Source organism: Carex rostrata, chromosome 5, assembly GCF_964058835.1.
Source record: "Carex rostrata chromosome 5, lpCarRost1.2, whole genome shotgun sequence".
NCBI lineage: Eukaryota > Viridiplantae > Streptophyta > Magnoliopsida > Poales > Cyperaceae > Carex > Carex rostrata.
The window spans coordinates 10,028,534-10,046,607 of record NC_135922.1 but is presented as its reverse complement, the minus strand read 5'-3'; the positions used below and the strand labels follow the sequence as shown (position 1 = coordinate 10,046,607).

General features: G+C 33.5%; 1 protein-coding gene across 1 annotated transcript; it reads right to left on the bottom strand.

Moving 5' to 3' along the window:
* Positions 1–39: 39 nt before the first annotated feature.
* LOC144553829 (glucan endo-1,3-beta-glucosidase GV-like) lies at positions 40–17,609 on the bottom strand. The gene is made up of 4 exons (XM_078302018.1): positions 17,514–17,609; positions 16,897–16,950; positions 952–1,253; positions 40–715 (listed from the first exon to the last, which is right to left on the bottom strand). Exons 1-4 carry the CDS (start codon positions 17,607–17,609, stop codon positions 40–42), a joined length of 1,128 nt encoding a protein of 375 aa, XP_078158144.1.
* Between the last annotated feature and the right edge of the window lie 465 nt (positions 17,610–18,074).

Sequence of the window (18,074 nt, the reverse complement as noted above, 5' to 3'; positions counted from 1 at the left end):
TCATCCAATCCTATTCTTAGTTCAAGTGATTAATTGAAGTTAATTAATTTCGTACACAGGTGACTTATTTGGGTAGAACAACCCAAAATTTCTCTCAATCTCAGCTTGCCCATCGTGATTGTCCTTCAGATTCTCGTTGAACATTGCAAATACATAGGTCTCCAAATGTCGTCCTGGCCTTTTTGGTGTGCCATTAGCAACATGATTTATCAAGTTCTGGTTGTATGTGCATGCATTTTCCTGTGTTGCTTCCAACCCACCGGCTGATGGCCAGCCGGTTTCTGACACAACAACATCAACGTCGGGGAAACCAGCCTTCTCCAATGCGTAGTACACTGAATCAACCATTGCATCAAAGAGATTTTTATATCTATAACCTTTGGGATCATTGACCAGTTTATTATCTGTGAACAATGCATACTTCAGTCTAATATCATTAGGAGCTTCTTTATAACTAAAATATGGGTATATATTTACGAAAAGTGGGTTTTGGGTTTCAGCGAGGAATTTTACTATTGGTTTCATTCTATAAGAGGGGTTGAATTGAGTTTTGGATGGAGGGAAGGTATCGGTGAATACATCGGATTTAAATGCTGCTGAGACCTTGATTTTGCCTTGGAGGTCTGATTGACAAATTGCTTTCCACATGTTCTTCATTGCTGGGAGTATGAAATGGCAATCTGTCTCGTCAATTTCATTGCCGACGACAATATACCTATTATATATATTTAGTGGATGTTAAAATCTCTATAAGGTTACAATATATAAGATAGACTGCAAAAAAATATGGGGAAATTGAATTTCACCCTCGAGTGGATCTATTATATATATACACTGTTTCAGCGTCATATATATACTTGACCATCTATATTAATTTCTCTTGGTTTCATCCTGAGGAGATGAAAAAGGTATACCAGATAATTTGAATTAATTTTTGAGAAATAACAATACTTGAAAGAAACTTCATCATCATATGGCAAAATGTTTTTCTGGACCCATTGTTTTGCAAAAGACTCGTCTGTAGCAAGACGATGGAACCTTTCACCTTCCACTCCCACCATAACTTTGATGTCGGTGCGTCGGAGAGCTTTAAGGGTTGCACTGTGGGGTTTGTATATCCTCATTGCACCTATGCCTTTGGATTGGTAGAGGCTTACAACATCTCTTGGTGAGGGAAGGTTGTTGGCAACCATTCCATTGCAAACACCAATTGATTCCCAACCTGCAAATAGGAAAGACAAAATGTTATTATCCTATATATATATTTGTCATTAATAATTAGTAAAAGTTTTAATAACCTTTTTTCTTTTAATTGTAGCAAAAGGTTAAAGGCAATTCTAGATATAAATAAAACAAATATATAATATCATAAATTTTCGTAAACACATGGTGGGGGGAGGTTTTTTTTTTTTTACCTCCATGTCTTCTTGCCATATCTACTCTTACTTTCAAGGAAGAAAATTAAAAAAAAAATTAATTCAGCTCACAGTTTGTAGAAAGCAAGACAATGCAATGCTCTTATATAGAGAGAATATATATATATATATATAGCCAATAGTACGATTTGAAATGGCAAAATATAAAATTTAGGTACCATTAAAACTATGGGCCGATATATCTTAATTGGTTGCTAGGTTTCTTTCAAATTCATTTATATTATCATGTCTCTTTATATTAACATAGAAATTTTTATGTCTCTTTATATTATTATAAAAATTTCTTTGTCACAAAGTTGCAGCAGTAACCGAATTTCTAATTAACCTTCTAAATTTTTATTAACTAATCCAGAAATAAGACGAAAGAGAAAATTACATTTATTTTCTCTTATTAATCATTCAAATTAACACGAAAAAATTATATATATATATATATAGAGAGAGAGAGAGAGATAGGCTAATATCAAAACGTTTGCACCAACCCCTCCCGTGCAACCAAGTCATTTTCCGATTTGCAAAGTCCAAACGACCGATCCGAACCGTTAGATGTTTAATTCATATTGAAATGTGCTTGGAGACCAAATTTTACATTTTTTGGAATTTTTTTGCTATTTATTAAGATGGTTTGCAAATCGCTGTTTTTATTAAAATTCTGCACCACTGGAAAACAGCGATTTCAAACCATCTTAATAAATAGCAAAAAAATTCTAAAAAATGTAAAATTTGGTCTCCAAGCACATTTCAATATGGATTAAACATCTAACGGTTCGGATCGGTCGTTTGAACTTTGAAAATTGGAAAATGACTTGGTTGTACGGGAGGGGTTGGTGCAAACGATTTGATATTAGCCTATATATATATATATTTTCTATTCCATTTCATTCCCTTCTATTCTTCACCTCCCCTCCCTTCCTCTACTCTCCATCTAAACAATTATCACTATTCCCTAATTACGAACAAAGTTATAGTCAACGAACTGATGATGAAAGAAAAAAAAAAAAAAAGCGTTGAACCAAATTAAGAATGAGTAAGAAACCATGTATTTTAAGTTAAATTTAATTAAGGAAAATACTACAAGTGGCACCGAACGAAAAGTCTTTGCATGTCTGGTATACATATGTAGTTGAAAACTAGCTAGGAAAAACATTTCAATACAACGGGCGGCAGGAGAGTGCGTATCCTCTGCATTAACTCAAATGGGAATCTTTTGAGTTAATGAATTTCAACCGTCTGATTATAACTTCGGGGCCTTTAATATTAGTGCAGATCTATTTTGCACGAATCTTAAAGTATATCGGATGGTTGAGATTCAATAACTCAAAAGATTCCCTTTGGAATTAATGCAAATGATACGAATTCCGGCAGGGCGGACTCACATGTTAGTATGTTACCACTTATCAGGGGTAGTTGTTCCCTTTGCATTTTGAATTTTAGTGGAGATCTATCGGTTCCGACTGACTTTATTCTCTTTCTGAAAATTTGTCTACCTTCTCTGGATATTTGATTTATAATTCGAGTTAAATTTAGAATTAAAATTAAAATATTTTTTTTGAATTATGATTGGTAATTAGAATTATAAGTTAGAGCATCATAAATTATAATTAGTCAGAGCATTTGGAAAATATAAGTTAAACTATTTTTTTTTCTATCGAGTACCCAATTATTTAATGGGTTTAAATCCGATTAGCTATGCTTACGGACTTCTCCCTCAAAAAGAAAAATCTGATTAGCTATTTAAACCCGATTTGATATTTTTTGACCCCCCCCCCCCCCCCCCCTCCAGAACAAAAATCCTGAAATCACCCCTGATAGGCGACATCAATATCTGTCACTATCTGTGAAGATAAAAGTATTTTTTTTGTCCATGGTATCTTTGCTGATACTCCTATCGGTAATACTAATACATTCAAAAATAATATATTTTTTTATCAGTGTGCTCTTGAAAAGAATTAATTTTTACTAGTGTTGTAAAAAACGCCCATGACGGCTGATTAATCGGTGACGGTGGCCAAACCGTCGCGCATACCTTTAACGGAGGCATGTTTGCTGTGGAAAACGTTTAATCGGCCGTTTTTCTCGATTAATCGACCGTTTTACCGATAATTGGTCGATTATTCCTGATTATTTCCATTTATTCCCCTTTTTTCCAATTTATTTTAGTAATTTTTTTCACATTGACTTTTTTTATGTGATAGTGTGTGATAATAAGTTTTATAAATCATGTATTGCAGTTTTGTTTGTGCTTGAACATACATTCAATGTTTTTTACATATGTTTTTTCTTCTTACTTATTTTAAAATTGATTAATTCTTCTTCTATTTATTTATCATATATTTTTCTTACTAATTACTGATGTAATTTTTTCAATTAGTACAACATATTCATTTTCTGAAACTAAGTTGTTATTATAAACTAAATTTAGTGATTTTATGTTGGAATGTTTCATTTCTTTCACATAAATATGTTATTAGTATTTGAAAAAAGTTTAACTCTTGAATTTATTTTTTCATTCAACTTCATTCTTATATTATGCACGTAGTTGTCCTGATCCGCCCACGGCTCAGATTGAAAGATGAATTTTCGAATTGAATATTAACCCTCCAATCACATAATTTTTCTTATTTTGATTAAGTACATCTATTTTATGTGTAGAAGCCTAAAGTTAGTTAAAACCATACTCGCCACATAGACTGCTGCATTGTTTGTCACATTAAAATTGAATGAATCCCTAGCGATATCTTACCTTATTTCTCCTTACGGCTATCTTTGATTCTTGCAATCAAATTATTTCCTTATTTTTTTTCATTTCCTTTTGTTTTATTTCTCCTTTTCCTCTATAGTTTTGATAATAAAAATGAAAACAATCATATCTTTTTGAATTTTGTTTATAGCTTATTGTATGGGTGCAAATTTTAATAGCTAATATTCCAATTAGTGCAGATCTGAAGTGAGAGGAATTTATTTTTGTCCTTTTATTGAAAAGGAAAGAATAGACATAAGGTTCCAACTTTACAAATCATACAATATGTTTTATAAAAAAGAAATAATTATTAATGGATACTGGCGACATTAATTAGAAAGTTATAGAATTGTAAATCTTTTAAATTAGAAAGTTATCTTAATATGTACCCACCAATATTTATGTCCTAAGAATAAATTTATACAATTTATTTGCTTTCACAGTTGAGAAAAAAAAAACTTGAAAATTTCAAAAGTTGTCAAGTCTGATTCAAGCTAGCTAGCTTATATAAAATTATCAAGCTGCAACTCAATAACGATAATTCAAAATGTTTAATTAGTTTTATTTTCAACCAGTTTCGAATTGTTCCTCTTATATTTTTGCAAAATAAAGCACGGTAAAAAAATATTTGCAATAATAAAATTACATATAATTAGCTTTTGATTCAAATACAAAATGTTAATTATTATACTTTTTTTGTTTACCAGATGGATATCGATGAGTCGGAAATTTCATTTGAACACGAGGTCAAAAAACTTGAATTACTCAATTTTAAATAAAACCCGTGAAGATTTATATAATGGTGTTAGAGAATTTTACTCATCTAAAGAATACACATTATATATTTATATTTCAAAGTAAGATAAATATATGGTTTTACAATCTGATAGAGATAATCAATATCGTGATACACCTGATGTACCTTTAAATGAAAGAAAAAATAATGAAGTCATGAACACGTCTAATCAACTGTTCTTTTAAAATCAGAGATAAAAGACAGACAAACATATTGGAATAATTAAAATACATGATATATCAAGACATTTTATTTGAATTGATGTTGCTAAAATAATATTTTTATGAGTAGTGATTTTTATTTTAGGTTTATTTTTAATTTCTACTTTTTATGTTTTATTTGTTAATTTTATAGTTTGAATTTGTATGAATTTTAATAAATGTCTATTAATCGTATTGTGGTTGCAAGGATCTATATTATGAAACATAGAGTATATTTTTTGGTATAATAATTGTGATTCTCGATTTTTTTTATTTGAATAAAATTCGGTAATTATTTATTTTTTATTTTTTTGCAAGAAGTCCGTTGGTAAGGTAATTTTTTTTTTTAGAACCAAGGTAATTATTGTTATTTTGCTTATGTATAATTTTTCTACTTACTGTTGACAACATCCGATAACTTTCCAATTTAAAAGATTTGAAATCCTATAACTTTCAATTAATTTTGACAGTATTCATTTTTTTTTTGTTGAACAAAGTATGATTTGGAAAATTAATTGGAATCGTATTTGTTTCCTTTTCTATGAAAGGATAGTTTGGTCCAAAAAAAATTCCTCTCATCTTGTATCTGTGCTAATTGAAATATTTGTTGTTAAAACCTGCACCCCTATTGTATCGTTGTAAATAGATGAATATCAAATCTTGTGCTGATGAAAACAATCATATTTTTCTGATTTGGAGAGAAAATAAAGAATATCAAAGTTCTTGTAGATTATTTGCATCCTACGGTGAGCAAGTATTTTATTGACAATTTCCGATCAATGTCATCCTTAAAGTAAGATAGAGAGAAGAGACTTTTTATAAGATTTAATAGAATATGAAGAGACCATTTTGTTTGACATTCGCACAGAATAAAAAAAATATTTAAATGAAAATAAAAGACGTAAATGAAGAAAAAAAGAATTTAAATAATAAATAACAATAAAAGAAACAACAACAAATGAAAAAAAAAGGATCAAATATAACATGAAAAAAAAAATTAAGTATCATTGTGTTTTAATATCTATTTTTCTCCACAAATAAAACATGTCATTAAATGATTTAGAAGAGAAATGATATATAAAGAAACAAAATTGGAAAATATATGATTAAATGATTCAAATAAGGATTTTCACTACATATTTATTTTTGATGGAAATTATTTTAACAATGAAAATTTCTCTACACGAAAGTTCTAGATATTCTTCATTCTCTTTCTAAATAAGAAAAATATGATTGTTTTCATCAGCACAAGATCTGTTATTCACGTATTCACAAAGAAACAATAGTTCTAAACAAAATCCAAGAAGATATGATTGTTTTCATTTTCATTGTCAAAACTATAAAGGAAGAGAAAAAATGAAACGAAAGAAATAGAGAAATAAATAATTAATTTGATTGCAAGAATCAAAGATAACTGCAAGGAGAAATAATTAAGGAGATGGATTGCTAGAGATTCATTCAATTTTAATGGACAACCCATGTAGCAATCTAGGGATTCATTCAATTTTATGGAATCAAACCTTTCAATGCAGCATAAACTTTTGATGAAGTCTATTATCTTATGCAGCAGAAAGTGTATATCCATCTCAAGACCTTTTAATGAAGGACATACATGAATTTGTATATTGCTTCGCCAAATATCAAAAATTGTTAATTTAACAATACCAAATATGATCTCCTAAAAAAAATTTTTTTTTTTTTTAGAACCTTCGCAGATGTTGCGAAGTTGTGAGGGGAATCGAACTCTTTATCTTTGGGTACAACAACTCTATGACATTTTCCTAGTCAATTGTGCTACCTCCCCTTTCTCCTCCTAAAAAAAAAATAAATAAACAAAATAATATGGTATAGCTCCATCTCATGCACCACTAATGCCAATGATTTAAAGACCAAAATAACGGTAATATTTTATCATGGATTTGTAAAAGATGACATTGAATTGAAATTGTTAATAAAATACTTGCATGAGACTAATCTACACGAAAGTTCTAGATATTCTATTTTCTCTTAAAATTAGAAAGATATGATTGTTTTCATTAGCATAAAATTTGTTATTCATCTATTCACAAAGATGCAATAGCTATAAACAAAATCCAAGATCGAAGATATGATTGTTTTTATTTTCATTGTCAAAACTAAGGAAGAGGAGAAGGGTTTGAAACTTATCCGAAGCCATTTGGACTGAATTTTGTCCAAAGCCATTCTTTTCCATACGATTAAATTTTATAATTTAATCAATACTAACATCGTTAATTCTTTCTATTAGACAAAATAAGAAACTGCCCCAATTATTTCTCTCTATTCTATTCTGAAAACAAATCAGAGAGAATACCAATAGAGAAAGTTTCTTCCTCTCGTTTTATCTTGTCAATATTATCTTCTTCTTTTTTGTTGACATTTTACCTTGTCAAAATATTATCTCATATTTTATCGAGTTTCATGCTACGAATAACTGTATATCATGAAAAATTATACTAAAAACACTAAATATGGTATAAGCATACAATTTCAAATATTATACAAGTAAAAGCTCATCATCGTACTTCGTAAAATTTTAAGTTAAGCTTTTAATTTTCGTCAATGAATATTTCTTATGTGCACACATTAAGCAATTGTAATTAAGAAGGGAATAGCCATGGAGAACTGCACCAATGAAGTGCTTCAGGTTGCCATTACAGGGAACAAACTTGAGTAAAATTCCATGTTATTCTGTACGAGAAAGAAAGTTGTGAGAGACGGACCACCTCTATACTTTCCTTGTGCTCTAGGATTTCATTCCAAAATAAGCTAAAGATAGAAGAATGTGCATATTTTGTCTAACAGAGAAATTAATATAGTGTTATTAATCAATCTTGATAATTTTCATCACACTGCTTAAATAAGCTTTGGATAAATCTATGTCCAAAGTCATTTGGACAAGTTCCGGACCTAGAGGAGAAATGAAAAGAAATGGAGAAATAGTGCCCGTGCGTTCATATTCTGCAGTTTCTTTTTTTTTCTTTTTGAATTCTGTTTTTTTCATTTATCTCTTTTATTTTCATTTAAATTGTGTGAATGTCAAACAAAAAGGTTTCTTCATATTCTTTTCAATCTTATAATATATTCCCGTTGCATCGCACAGCACTAGTGGAAAAACAGGAATCAGGATCGGCTTATCTGGATCGGGTGTACTAACCAACCGATACTAATACTTACCTGAATCGGTTCTATCACTAAAACCGATACTAAAAGCTAATGAAAGCACAGCACATGCACTATCAGCATCGGTTCTAAGTTTAGAACCGATTCTGATTATAAAGTATCAGCATCGGTTCTAAACTTAGAACCGATGCTGATAGTATCAGCATCGGTTTTAATATTAGAACCGATTCTGATTGTAAAGTATCAGCATCGGTTCTAAGCTTAAAACCGATGCTGATAGTATCAGCATCGGTTCTAAGCTTAGAACCGATGCTGATAGTTCATATTTAGCTTTATCCCGAAGTCTGATTCTTCACAGAATCATTTTTCTTTCTTCTTCCTCCATTGCTTGGCGCAGCAGCTATCTTACTGGGCATTGATCAGCTATCTCACTCTTCGTTCTCAGGTTCATTAATTGATTAATCATCTCTTTTCTCAAGTTTGATGTTAGATCTAGCACAATTTAGGTTCTAATTCGGCCCATTTTATAAACCCTAATCTATCTTTTAGGTTTTAATACATTTTTATATTTTAAGTTTTTCTTTATATGTGAAGATGAGCAAATTCATGATATATATGAATTTTTGATATAACTATATTTGCACATGCATGCTATATTTGAGCTTTTGATATATACCAATATATACCCTAGCATGCATCATATATATGTTATATAGTATTTGGCTAATATGCTATGGGTTGCATAGAGGCCTCCCGTGCTACGGCTCAATATTTGAGTTTTCAAAATACTCACGGTCGATCCGAACCGTTTATCTTGTTCTCCGTATTAATATGTGTTTGGAGACCAAATTTGACATTTTTTGGAAATTGTTTACTATTTTTTTATGGTCCAGATTTGTATGAAAAACAACGATTTTCAATAAATCTAAAAAAATAGTTAAAAATTTCCAAAAAATGTAAAATTTGGTCTCCAAACACATATTAATACGGAGAACAAGATAAACGGTTCGGATCGACCGTGAGTATTTTGAAAACTCAAATATTGAGCCGTAGCACGGGAGGCCTCTATGCAACCCATATATAGCATCGTAGTTAAGTCCATGTTATATATATATACACATCTCTTATTTAGGTTCCGATGGTTTAATTTTGTAGTTTGGCTATTATTGAGAGATTTGGTGCAGCGATCTTCATCTCACTCGGTACGGCATCTAAAAAAGTTGTAAGTACCACATAAAACTCATGTTTAATTAGTTTTGTGCATAAATGTGTATTTCGATAGCTAGACTAAATAGATTTGTAGTAAGTATGTAGCTAGAGTATTGTCTTGAGAGCCAAAACCGCATGATTAATGCCTTTAAGTCATGATACCCGTTCAAAATTAATCCATTAGGGATTAATTTTGAATAGTCCCCGTTTTGGGACTGCTCTTTGAATACTTTGTCTCAATTAGGATGTGACCACTTGTTAGTCGTGTTTTAGTATTTAAGAAAATTTCGGCAGCATTTCTCCTTATTAGTTCCCCGAATACTCGGGGAACTAAGGGGAAATGCTGCCGAAATTTTCTTAAATACTAAAACACGACTACCAAGTGGTCACTACTGAGACGAAGTATTCAAAGAGTGGGATAGGATGGTAACCAGGCCCCATGTAAGCCTTACTGTGAATATAATTTAGTACCCCAAGCTTGTTCTAAATTAATTGTGTTCTACTATAATTGCAGATGGACTGCAGTTGGATGTACGAAGCATCACGTCTATCGGATGAATATACGACAGGTGTCGAGGAATTTATCAGAGTTGCTATGGAAGATATGGCGAATAAGGGGAGTACAATGATGTCGTGTCCTTGTCGTGATTGTAACAATGGTCAAAAAATTTCCAACTCGAACCAAGTGAGGAGCCATTTAATCCGTCGTGGATTCAAGCAAGGATATAAGTGTTGGATATGGCATGGTGAGAGTTTTCCAACCGACATAGGTACTGGTACTGAGCATCAGGAATACCATACCGTTGGGGATGAGGGGAATGACTTACAGGGATTGGAAACCAACGTAGGTACTCGTACTGAGCAACAGGAGTATCATACCGAAGAAAATGATGATATAGTGGTAGATAAATGTGATAATTTTGATCAAATGTTACGTGATATAGAAGAGGATTTTGATAATGATAAGCAGTATTGTTTGTTTGAGAATTTGTACGAAGATTCTAATAAGGAATTGTATCCTGGTTGTTCTAAATTTTCAAAATTGAAAGGTGTATTAAAATTGTATAACCTTAAAGCATCTAACGGTTGGAGTGATAGAAGTTTTACTGAGCTATTACAAACTTTAAAAGAAATGCTTCCGGAAGGAAACGAGATACCACCCAATATTTACGAAGCGAAGAAAATATTGTGCCCAGTTGATTTGGGAGTTCAAAGAATACACGCGTGCCCAAATGATTGTATATTATATCGAAATGAGTATGAAGACCTTCACGAGTGTCCAAAATGTGGTGCATCACGTTACAAACCAAAGCAGATTGCCAGTGATAAAAGTGATGATTGTAAACCGAATAAAGGACCTCCTGCAAAAGCATTGTGGTATCTCCCCGTAAAACCGAGATTCAAACGTTTGTTCTCAAATGCTAAAGATGCAAAATTACTGCGTTGGCATGCCGAAAACCGGAAGAAAGACGGGAAATTACGGCACCCCGCTGATTCTCCCCAGTGGAGGAATATTGACAGAGAGTTTTCTGAATTCGGACGTGACCCTAGAAATCTAAAGCTTGGGCTGAGTGCAGATGGAATAAATCCGCACAGTAGCATGAGCAGCAAGCATAGCAGTTGGCCGGTTTTATTGTGCATTTATAATCTTCCGCCTTGGTTATGTATGAAGCGCAAATACATCATGTTGACCTTGCTCATATCAGGACCCAAACAGCCCGGGAACGACATAGATGTATATCTAGCGCCATTGATTGAGGATTTAAAAGAATTATGGCAACCCGGAGTGCAAATGTATGATGCATACAGCAAGGAGAAATTCACTTTACGGGCCATGCTTTTCTGCACCATTAATGATTTTTCGGCTTATGGAAATTTGTCTGGTTATAGTGTCAAAGGAGAGAAAGCGTGCCCTGTTTGCCTGGATGATACAGTCGATGTGTGGCTACCCAACTCCTCTAAAAATGTGTACATGGGTCATCGTAGATTTCTTCCTGCCAACCACGCACACCGAAAGAGAAAAAAGAATTCAATGGAAAGACCGAGAATACCAGAGCAAATTACCCGTTGACCGGTAAGCAAGTTTATTCGCGAGTAAAAGATTTGAAAGTTCAATTGGGTAAATTTAAAAAGAAGGTGGTGAGAAAGAAAGGGGCTCCGAAAATATGTTGGAAGAAGAGGTCAATATTCTGGGATTTACCATACTGGAAGCACTTAGAGGTTCGACACTGTCTCGATGTGATGCATGTGGTTAAAAACGTGTGTGATAGCATAGTTGGAACATTATTGAATATTCCGGGTAAAACTAAGGACGGTATCAATGCTCGGAAAGACATGCAATTCTTGAACATAAGGCCAGATCTACAACCAGCAGAGAAGGAAAGAGAAAAAGGAAAAACTTGTACATATCTAAAACCCGCAATGCATACGCTATCGAAAGCAGAGAAAAAAAGCTTACTGGAATGCCTTCATGGTGTCAAAGTTCCATCTGGATATTCTTCGAATTTTAAAAACCTAGTTTCACTGGATGATTTAAAATTGACAGGAATGAAGTCTCACGACTGTCATGTTTTAATGACACAGCTTCTTCCTATTGCAATTCGGGGCATATTGCCAAAGTGTGTTAGGCAGACCATTACGAAGCTTTGCTTTTTCTTTAACGCCATCTGTTGCAAAGTAAATGATCCTGATACGCTAGATGCTCTGCAGAAGGAGGTTGTTGTCACTCTTTGTCATCTTGAAATGTATTTTCCGCCGTCTTTTTTTGACATCATGGTTCATTTAATCGTTCACCTAATTAGAGAAATTAAGATGTGTGGACCTGTTTTCTTGCGGTACATGTATACGTTCGAGAGATACATGGGATTGTTAAAGGGATATGTCAGGAACCGATATCGGCCTGAGGGCAGCATTGTAAGAGCTTACACTGCCGAAGAGGTTATTGAGTTTTGTACTAATTATATGGATGATGTCAAAGCCATCGGCATCCCTAAATCTCGGCACGAGGGTAGACTTCACGGGGTAGGAACAATCGGTGCGAAATTATTCGTGCCTGATAGTACAACAATGTCACTAGCACATTTTCATGTTTTGCAACACCTCACTGACGTTCATCCTTTTTGGGACGAGCATATGACTCTCTTGCGGCAACAGAATCCTAAGAAATCTAACAAGTGGTTAATCGGCGAACACAATAAAACTTTTGAAAGATGGTTTACACGTAGAGTCATGCAAGCTCCGGAGGGAGAAAACATTAAAGAAATTGTCAAATTGTTGGCTCTTGGTCCAGTTCATGTCGTGAGGACCTTCCAAGGATATGACATCAACGGGTACACATTTTACACAAGAAATCAAGATGCAAAGAGTACCGTGCAAAACAGTGGAGTGACGTTAGTAGCTGTTTCGAGTGATTTGTCAGATCCTAAAGGTGCCGGACCATCGCATGCATCGATGTCATATTACGGGTTTATTGAAGAAATTTGGGAGCTCGATTACATAAGATTTAATATCCCGTTATTTATGTGTAAATGGGTCGATAACCGTAGGGGGGTTAAAGTCGACGAAGATGGTTTTATTCTAGTGGATTTCAGTAAAGCTGGATATAAGGATGATCCATTTATACTTGCAAGACAAGCCACGCAAGTGTTCTACGTAACTGATCCCGCCGATCGTTCAAGACATGTTGTCCTCCCTGGTAAAAGACGTATAATCGGGATTGATAATGTGGAAGACGAAGAAGCGTACGATCATTTTGATGAGATACCACCATTTTCTACTGGCATGGCATCTCTATCGGGCGCTGAGGATAATGAAACAGGTCACATGCGCATCGATCATGATGAAGGAGAATGGGTTGAAGAAGTTTCCATTGGCAAGTCATAATATTGGTATGTCATATATTTAATATTGGTATGTCAAAAAATATTAAAATGTAAGTTAATAATATTTAATATTGCTGACAAAAAGGTACGATTTTTTTTTTCAGAATGCACTGAAACACCCGACGATGAGAAGCATGCAAGTTATTCTTCAACACTTCTTGTAGCTTATTTTTTTTCATGTTATATGTAATTTATTAGCTTATTTTTAAATTTCTAATGTTTTTATTTTAGTAGCTTATTTTATTTTATTTTATAAGTAATTTTTAAAATACAAAAATATTAAATAACACATACACATGCTTTTTTATATTTTAAAATAACATACACATTCAAAAATATAAAATAACACATAAAAATCCTTTTTTTAAATTTTAAAATACAGAAATATAAAATAACACATAAACATGTTTTTTTTATACAAAAATATAAAATAACACAATTTTAAATAAATAGCACTATCAGCATCGGTTCCTAACTTAAGAACCGATGCTGATAGTAATATTTTATATTTAAAATGATATACATATTCAAAATAACACATAAACATTTTTTTTAATATTTTAAAATGATATACATATTCAAAAATATAAAATAACACATAAAAATCCTTTTTTTTATATTTTAAAATAAAAAAATATAAAATAACACATAAACTTCCTTTTTTTAATATTTTAAAATAACATACACATTCATAAATAAATAGTACTATCAGCATCAGTTCCTAACTTAAGAACCGATGCTGATAAAAAACCGCATTATTTTAAATATATATCACTATCAGCATCGGTTCTTAAGCTAGGAACCGATGCTGATAGGCTTCCCTCTCCAACCGGCGCATCTATATTCTTTAAAACTTACAAATTTTTCAAAAACCCAAAACCTCATAACCTCAAAACCCTCTCCTCCGCCGTGACCTAGCCCTGATTTGAAACCTCAAAACCCGGTTCTGTGTTCTCTTCTCCGCCGTGACCTAGCCGTGCATTTTGAGTTTCCATTGCTCTTCTCCTCCGCCGTTCCGGTGGCCCGGTCCTGTCTTCTCCTCCGCCGGCTCCATTGCTCGGCCCTCTCCTCTCAGTCCTCTCGCCTCTCATTTTAGGTAAGTTTGCTATTTTAGTTTTGCTATTTTAAGTAGTTCCAAATTATCAAATCAAATCAATTCGGTTTCAAATCAACCAAACCGAATTTATAAATTGTTTACAATTCGGGTACCAAACCGAATTTAGAAATTGTTTTAGAGATTTGTTTGACATTTGGGAGAAATTTGTTATAAATTTGTTAGAAATAATTTGTTTAATTCGGGTACCAAGTATTTTAAGAATATACTTGTTAGTAATTTGTTACAAATTTGATAGATTAGGGTACCAATTTAAGAGATACCAATTTGAGAAATAATTCGGGTACCAATTTAATTCGGGTACCAATTGAATTTAGAAAATTCTTGTTGCTAGTTCCAAATTATCAAATCAAATCAATTCGGTTTCAAATCAACCAAACCGAATTTATAAATTGTTTACAATTCGGGTACCAAACCGAATTTAGAAATTGTTTTAGAGATTTGTTTGACATTTGAGAGAAATTTGTTAGAAATTTGTTAGAAATAATTTGTTTAATTCGGGTACCAAGTATTTTAAGAATATACTTGTTAGTAATTTGTTACAAATTTGATAGATTAGGGTACCAATTTAAGAGGTACCAATTTGAGAAATAATTCGGGTACCAATTTAATTCGGATACCAATTGAATTTAGAAAATTCTTGTTGCTAGTTCTTTTTGTTGGTATATTACAATTTCGGTTGTTGTTGGTACTTAGCTTAAGAACCAAAATAAATGTTGTTGGTACATTAGAATTGTTGGTACATTACTAATTGTTGGTACATTAATTAGAATAATTGTTGGTACCTAGCTTAAGAACCAAAATAATTGTTAGACATTTGGAAATTGTTATTGGTACATTAGAATTTGGGTTAATAATTGGTTTAGTTACCAAACCAAAATAATTGGTGTGGATTTATTTGTTGATTTAATTTGAATTGGTTTGAAGTTAGTCTGGATTTATTTGGACTTTGAATTTATTTGGACTTGGATTTATTTGGACTTGCAAATTCAGATATGGAAAGCAATAGTGAGACAGCCTCGGCTAAGAAACGAGGAAGAGGGCCTAATGCAATTAAGGAGAAGTTTAACGAGAAAGGGAAAGAGCTGGAACTTGACAAGTTTCACAGGCCGGTTGTTACTACGGATACAACGTCTTTTCCAACGGAATTCGGTATATTGGTGAGAATGAATATTCCTATAAGTTTCGTATTGTGGAAAGATGTTCCAGAAGAGAACAAGCTGAAAATATGGGAAACACTGAAGGTAAATAACGTAGTACTAAGTTCACAAGCTTTCATTTGATATTAACTAACTCTAAATTTTGATTTCTATTTGTTTGGCAGCTGAGATGGGGTATAAAAGAGGAAGAAAAAGTGAGGAACTATTATTATCAGAAGATGGCTACTTATCACCGGAGGTGGCGAACCGAGATGACTAAAGTGTGGCGCGCGGGTGAGACTCCCGATTTTGCCAAGAAAAATATGGAAGAAAAAGACTGGGAGGTATTTGTCAAGTATTGAGAGACGGAGGAGTTTGAGGTATGTTTATTTCTGCGGATCACCTACCTTATCTCTAAGTAAGAATTCAAATACTCTTATAATTAAGGCCTACAATGATTGTCTTGACATATTAATTGTAGACTGCTAGCAAAATTGGAAAGGAGAATCAGGCCAAAAACGAGTATCCGCATTTCTTAGGATCTAGAGGTTACATGAGCGAGGGTTTTCGGAGTAGGCTTACAGATGCTATGCAGACGATTGCAGACGAGAAAACATCTAGTGATCTCAACAAGTGCATTGAAACCAGAAGAGGTCCTTGATATGTCGATTGAGCATAGGCACGTCACCTGGAGACTAGGAAGACAAAAGCTCGATAAGGAGACCAAGGAACGCTTTTATCCAGAAACATACATACCGGTCATCGAGAAGATTGTAAGAATTTTAGATATTGTCATTCATTGAAAACTCTACTTTACTTTATTAGTTTATTGTAAGAATTTTAGATATTGTCATTCATTGAAACCTCTACGTTAATTTATTAGTTTATAACATGTTGTCATTCCAGGAAGAACAAGAGGCGGCTCTGAAAAAAGGCTTGTTGGCCGTCGAACGATACGACGATGTTCTCGGAAAATCTCTGCCAAATCCGGAACATCCTGGGAGGGTGAGAGGAGTGGGAGGTTTGGTACCTATCAGGAAAACATACGAGAAGAGCTCAATAAGGAGGAGACGCGCTCCCTCGAGTTCCGAAGCAAAAATGAGGGAAGAACTGAGGGAAGAAATGGAGGACAAAGTAAGAGAAATCGAGGTGAGACTAGAAGCAAAAATGAGGGAAGAAATGAAGTCTCAGCTTGCACTTTTGGTTCAGCAGTCAATGGGTGTCACACCCCGTAGCAAACCTGTACAAAAAATGCGACAGGGTCCCTGCCGTAAACATACAGTTTCCCGTATGCCTACAAGGCAATTACGATTCATTTACTCAATTCCCATAAATCCCAAATATATAACCCCATTCAACAAGCAATTAAACAATTCAACACAATTCTGAGAAAACAAATATAAACATAACTCCTGATTCAGTTCAAAAGATACCAATATACATCACATCATACAAAAACTACGTATATGCACATATACGTAGATAACATATCACAACCACAAAACCAAAATCTAACAGGTATCATAGAAACTCTGGTAGAAGGACAAATACCGAGGCCTAAGACTGTCGTGCCTCACCGCTCCCTACTGCACCAGAACCTGAAAAGGATAACCCAACGGGTGTGAGAATAAAATCTCAGTGCGATAATTTGCCACATACGAACCCCTGGACTTGCAATCAAACTTTATTTTCAAAAAGAAATTATCAACAACGCATTGTACATGTATAACATTATATAAACATGAATGCATACCTGACAGCAGATAATCGAATGAATTACAACACAAGAGTATTAAATCGAATTTCAAATCAACAACAATTGGGCTTAATTATTTTAATAAGTCTGGTAGCACTTACCGATGTACCACCCAGCTGTACCGCAAACCCGTCGACAACGGTAGGGTTCCAGACACCTACCGAAGGCCACCCTACTGTACAGTATATGACACCCATCGGTAGTGCTTGGCTTTAACCATTTCCTAGCTTTCTAGTTACAGATCATATTCAGAAAATTCGTTAAGAATCATAATCTCAATTGACCATTCAAACGCATATCTCATCAGATCATGCATACGACATCTCACACTAGTCACTCATATTACTACCATTCACAACTAGTTTCATACTGCTCCTGCCCCAACCGGTCTGGGGACTTACACGAGCCTCAGAGACTAAAGCTTTAGAATCCTCCCAAAACCCGTGCACCAGGTTTTGCAAATTGGTCACACTTTGGTGATCCATAACATACCATTTCATCTCATTTGCAATTCCAGTGACTTTTCATCTACAATCAGATCATAATAGATCGACACAAATGTATTCAATACCAATATGCAAGTCAATCAACTTACCAAAATTCGAGTTCGATAATATTAGGGCATGAAATGCAAATGCACAATTCATATAATGCAATCAACA